Source organism: Sipha flava, unplaced genomic scaffold (genome assembly GCF_003268045.1).
Source record: "Sipha flava isolate LNK unplaced genomic scaffold, YSA_version1 89_pilon_pilon, whole genome shotgun sequence".
Classification (NCBI taxonomy): domain Eukaryota; kingdom Metazoa; phylum Arthropoda; class Insecta; order Hemiptera; family Aphididae; genus Sipha; species Sipha flava.
In genome coordinates, this window is record NW_020273631.1 from 1,091,179 (window position 1) to 1,097,603 (window position 6,425).

At 29.9% G+C, this 6,425-nt stretch overlaps 1 protein-coding gene across 1 annotated transcript in view; it reads left to right on the forward strand.

The window, feature by feature from the left end:
- Positions 1-6,210, forward strand: part of LOC112693710 (gem-associated protein 5-like) — a 12,653-nt gene extending 6,443 nt beyond the window's left edge. The window contains exons 14-21 of the mRNA XM_025568899.1: positions 633-779; positions 3,554-3,710; positions 3,777-4,034; positions 4,095-4,305; positions 4,369-4,593; positions 4,903-5,098; positions 5,153-5,503; positions 5,573-6,210. Coding sequence (XP_025424684.1) covers positions 633-779; positions 3,554-3,710; positions 3,777-4,034; positions 4,095-4,305; positions 4,369-4,593; positions 4,903-5,098; positions 5,153-5,503; positions 5,573-6,210 — 2,183 coding nt within the window. The remainder of the gene's footprint in view (positions 1-632; positions 780-3,553; positions 3,711-3,776; positions 4,035-4,094; positions 4,306-4,368; positions 4,594-4,902; positions 5,099-5,152; positions 5,504-5,572) is intronic.
- The last annotated feature ends 215 nt before the right edge of the window (positions 6,211-6,425 follow it).

Here is a 6,425-nt window from a genome sequence, read left to right on the forward strand (position 1 = left end):
TTTTTTTTTTTTTTTTTTTGTCAGTTTAAGAAAAAAATATTGTATAATTACAAAACTACAAATCTTAGAAATGGATGATTAATATAATATATAATAATAACAATATAATATAATATATGTGTACGTGCATCCGAGGTAGGTGGATGTGTTTATGTGTTGTGGTGTTGTTTAACGCTTTTAAAGTAGACACTGTATTCTGATTCGTTTTTCTCGAAACCCCAAAAAAACGGGTAAAAAGTGCGCCATCGAGCTTTCGTCTATTTTGAGTCAGACTGACTAAAATTCTTCCCTCGGAGGCACATTTAAATTGCTATCTTTACACTGCCAGTACGACGGCTCAGCTGGCTAAATCGGTAATTTACTATTGCTATCTTCGCGCGCTATCTTATCTCCCGATACATGGACAGTAAATATATATCGGGGAAAGATTACTTCTACCATTCTGTGCTTTTACGGCACGTGCTATTCTACATATCACATTAAGACTATATGTAGATTGCCAAATGTGTTACGTATACATAGTGTTGCTGTGATTCACCCAAGTTGTAAACCATTCGGACGAACACTCTAAATGACCGATAAAACGTGACAAAAGTAGCAGAACTAGTTGATTTAAAGGAGTCGATTCCCAGTCAGATCGAGACAACGCAGCATGCAGATAAAGGGCGATCCCAGAGAGGATATGAAAAGACAAGCTTTAGTGGATTTTACGTCATCTCTTAACCTAACGATATGCAATAATGGTGACAGATTAACGTTCGTGCGGATATACAGAGATGGTAGGTTGACGCAGTCACATATCAAAGTAACTTTTGTTTTGAAAAAAATTAGGCAACCAGTCATAGACTGGAAAGTTCTAGGTGACTATACAGGTAGCCTGCACCAATATATAACATTTAGTGTTATGTTGAGCCAGACATAACCAAGTCACCATGGTCATGGGGAAAGCCTGGAGAAGATATAATCCGACAAAGCTCCAAGAGTTTTTAATATCTGCATGCCTAAAGGCAAATAGTAGAGAAAAAATCCTGTTTTCTGGTGGAAGCAGGATATTACGAACTTAAGAACAGCATGCTTAGAAGTTAGAAGAAAATACAAAAGGAGTTGCCGTTATAAGACCTTAACACAAAGAGAATTAAAACTTTTGGAATATAAGGAATCAAGGAAATAAAGTAAAGCAAAAAAAAGAGCTGGGATAACCTATGTAATCAGGTAGAAACAGATTCGTGGGGGTTACCATATAAAATTGTGACCAAAAAACTAATGGGAAGAAGAACAATTTCTGGACTTACACTTCCCGGCAGACTGGAATCTATAGTAAATGCTTTGTTTTCTCGGGAAGTGGTCATAAAGTGGCCGTCTAAAACGGAATACCGTACATGATTGTAAAAGAAATAGCGGCGAAGGAGCCAAAGATTTTAAGGGGAATATTCAACCTGTGCCTAAAATATGGATCCTTCCCTAAGATGTGGAAGACGACGATATTAGTACTTCTCCGGAAAGGAGACAAACCGTTCTAGCAGCCATCGTCATATTGACCCATATATCTCCTTAACACAGTAGGCAAGCTATTCAAGCGCATCATTAATCAACGACTAGATGCATACCTAGAGAGCATTAGTGGCTTGAGCAAACGCCAGTATGGGTCGGAAAGATTGCTCTAAAATTGATGCTATTACAAAAGTCTCCGAAATTGTAAAGCAAGCAGCCGAGGGAGGGACCGTGGCGTCGGAGGAGGCTCTGTGCGGTAGTGGCCCTAGACGTAACTAATGCATTCAATTCGGCAAGTTGGAACAAAATCGAAAGAGCACTGTGTAGAAAAAAAGTACCAGTGTATCTTTTGGAAATTATCCGTGATTACTTGTGCGACCGAACGGTTGAATTTGGTAAGTAAAGATATCAGACTGTAACATGCGGGGTTCCACATGAGTCGATTCTCGGGCCACACTTGTGGAACGTGATGTACGACGATCTCCTCAAAGCGGAATTCGAAGAAACCACTAGGGTTTGGTCGTCAACACTTGTTGCTTTTGCAGATGACGTAGATGTGGTAACATCAGGACTTACAACACCTATCCTAGAGGAAACTATGAATGCAATCTTAGAGCGAGTTAGATGAAAGCGAACGGCCTTAAGTTATCCATACAGAAAACGGAAGCTATAATGCAAACGTCTAAAAGAGAGTACGAGAAATCCATCTTCATGATCAGAGGAGTTCCGATACAACTCAAGGAAAAAGTACGATACCTAGGAGCAGGCCTGACGAGAAGGAAGGAAAGAGATGATACCCCCGGACCCGGAAATTAGGGACTACAAATTATTAAAAATTAAACACAATGAATGATAAGAATTTAATAAATACTGCAGAAAAATTAAGATACACCCCCCGGACCCGGTTTTCTCTCTCCATGGCCCTGCCTAGGAATCCAACTAAGTAAAGCCTTGAAATACAACAAGCACCTGGAAACGATCGCGGCGAAAGCATCCTTTACATCATTGGCCCTATCAAGGTTGATGCCAAATGTAGGCGGTTCAAGACAGCGGAAACGACAACTGTTAGCGACTATGGTCAATAGTCAATTACTATATGCCGCTGCAGTTTAAGAGGGCGCACCAGTTCATAAAACCAATACAAATATAATCCAAAGGCCGCAGAGAGATATCGCATTAAGAGTGGCGTTGGCATATAGGACGGTCTCCACGGTCGCAATAATGGTGGTTGCGGGACTTATTCCAGTACACTTACTGACCAGAGAAGGACAGAAAATATATATAAAAAGAACAGAACTGCATGCAATGGCGAAGTAGCGGCGCGATTCACCCAAAAAAAAAAAAAAATATATATATATGTATAATATAATATTAATAATGTAATAATATTATATATATTATTTATTTATATAATAATATTTCCTTTTTTTAGATATATCTTGATTAGTATGATATAATTTCTGATACATTTTAGCGTATTCAAAAGAAGTTAAACATACACTTTGAACGCGTTGGTACATTTCTAAAGATACTACCAAAAAAATTTTAAAATAATTTAATTAGTTTTTCTAACAAGTATGTTATAATAAAAATGATAACAAAAAAGTGTTACATCAAATTTTATGATACCGTTAATTATTAAGTAGAATACTTATTTATACTTTTATTTGTATTTAGGAAGAGTAAATAAATAATTTATTTAGTTAATTAATCACTGTAAATGATCTAGAAATAACTGGTAAATGGTTGTAAATATACAATTCCAACTAGTCCTAATATATTTCCTAGGACTTATAATAACTCTGATAAAATATAATAAATTGCTATATTTATTGTGCGGAACATGGTAATCTGAAGAATGATACTAATTGGTATTAACTGCATTGAAAATGTTTATTTTGGATAATATTTGAATATTATTTTAAAAATGAACCATATTAATTATTACTATCTTATAATTAACTTACAATGTTGAATAAAATAAAATATGTATTGGTTCTATTAATTTTTATAGACTTTATAAAAATGTAAAAAACAAATGTAATTTATTATTTTTCTACAGATAATGCGTTGAAAAAAAAATCTTCAAATCAAATTACTCCTTGTGTAAATAATATAAATATGTGGGGCCAAAATTTAGAAGGTTATTTTTCTGATGCAATTAAATCAAAAACAATTAATGATTGGATGATAGCTGTAGCTCCAAGTATTAGTCATGAGTATGTATAATATTTTTATATTTTTCTAATTAAAAATGTAATCATATACTTGTTATTTGTATTTAGATTATGGTCAAAAATGTGTGATGTTTACGCAATCCAACTAGAGGATGTTGGAGATGTTACAAAAGCATCAACATATTTAGTAGCCATAAAAAAGATTAAAGAAGCAGCAATGATGCTACTTAAAAACAATCTTTTCCGTGAAGCTTTATCAGTTGTTAAAAGCCAAGAAAAACAAGATGATGAACTTGTATTAGAAATAACTAAAAAGTGGGCTGAATATAATGTTCATCATGGACATCCTAAAGAAGCTGCTCATTGGTTTGAAAAATATTTTGAAGTTTTTTAAGTAATTATTATAAGTAATAATTTTTATTTCAGTTATTTAAGTATTGGTGATGTACGAAATGCTATTTCTTGTCTAATAAAAATTAAACAAGTTAATGAGTTATTATTAGCAGCCAAATTGGCTAAATACATTGATGAAGAAATGGAAAAGTCATTGGTTATTAATTTATTGAAAACAGAATATTTTAGACAACATAAATGGCATGAAGCTAGAGAACTTATGAAAGATCATCCTAAACTTGACGTATGTTTAAGTGTACTTTAAACTTAAATATTATTTTTAATATCGTTACATTTTTTTTTCTAGTACTTAAATATGTGGATTAGTGTTCATGAAATAATGTTTGAATTAGAAACCAAAGTCACTCATATTATATTTAAAAATTGGATTTGCTCTTCAGTTAATGAGGAAAATTTTTCTATATTCAATCATATTCTTGAGCATGTAGAATACAAACCTAATTATTACAATCAACTAGTTACAACAGTGGAATCAGAATTCATATCGGATACTGCACTTTTGATGCCAAAGGTGAAATAAACTATTTGTTTCTAAATTATTTTTAATATTTAACATAAAAATTCAATTCTACATTAAAGTTTTTATTTCAAAATTCAACTTTTATGTTTTTCTGTTAAATACAGATTAGTATTCATGTTATTTTTATAAAAATTATATCATTAATTATGGAATTCATTTTTATGTTTATGAATGATTACATCTAATTAATAAATATTAAATTATTATATTGAATACATCATAATCAAATTATTATTAATTTTTGACTTCTAATTTAAATATCTTACTTAAATAAAATGTATTTTAATTTTTTTTTTATAGATGACTGTTTTCATAGCAGGACAATTTTGCTTGATAGCTTTAGAATACAAAAAAACTGGATTATTCACGGTAGAAGCTCAAAAATATTTAATTAAGTGTTTTGAGGTTGCATACAACTATGAATCAACTTACACAGATTCAAAATCACAATTCAATAAACTACTTTCAAGATTGATTATATGGATTTTCCCTAAAGGTATTTAACATAGTTTAGTGATTGAATCTATTTTTATTTTGTTTTTTATTTTAGGACCATTGATAGTGAATTTATTTGCAAATTTCGAATTAAATGAAAACTATATGAAAACTATTCGATCTTATATATGTTATACTTGTTTGTCTTGGTTAAAACCTCTTTATAATAGTATCAATAAAAAAATTAACTTATCAATCGAAGAAAATGATATTATTATAAATAAACTAGAAAACAAAACTTACGATGAAATTATTATTTTAACTCATCAATTTCGAGAAATATTTAAAAACTACATACATGATTTAATGGACCCTGAAACTTTAGACTATTTTAAAGCCAAAAATGAAATTGAACGCATCAACCAATTATTGACCACTACTGATTCTTCTTCAATTAGTATTGGAGGTAAGTTTTTTTTTTTATTGTTATACATCCGATGTTATGATATACATTTTTATTTATAAATTATTTTAGATTCAATTAACGAAGAGTCAAATAGTTATGTTGAGTCTATTAGTAGCATCAATGAAAATATTGAAGAAATTGCAAATGCTAATATTTTAGGTAGTAAAATAGATTTGACTGTAAAATCAGATGTAATTAATGTTAATTGCTTAACTGAAAATTTAAAAGTATGCAATATAGTTAATGATTCTAATACCAATGAAAAAGAAAAACTAGATTCTGATAAATTTCTTCAAAACAAGGAAGTACTTAATTGTCAAAATAACAATTTTAATAAAAGTTGTGATATAACTTTTGATATTATTAATTCAACAAAAGTGGTATCAAGCATTGAAAAAAATTCATCAGAACTAAATGGATGTTCAAATTTAAATAATTCAAATGAAAAAGAAAGTGAATGCAAAAGGATAGTTTATGAGTTTTATCAAAATCTTAAATTAGAGATAGATAAATTTAATCACATTTTAAATGATCAGCCATCTGTTAAACATATTTCTCATTTAAACATTGAAGCATCAATAAAAAAAGAACTAGAAAATACTGTAATGGAATTTGAAAATAAACGAATTAATTCTCCTAATCCATTTCCTATTTTAGTTGAATTGAAAACATTTATCAATCAACTTAAATTTAAGTTATCAAATTAATCAACAAACTTAAAAAAAATTAATAATTATTGATTAATGAATTTTGTGATACTAAATTAGTATACATTAATATTAAATTTAACCTTTACTTAATTTAACTATGTAACTATTATATAACTTATCTTGTATTCATCTTTAAAATAACTTAAGGATTATGTCTATTTAGTATATTTTTTTCATAATATTAAATGTTTAATTAATAATAAAGTAAAAAT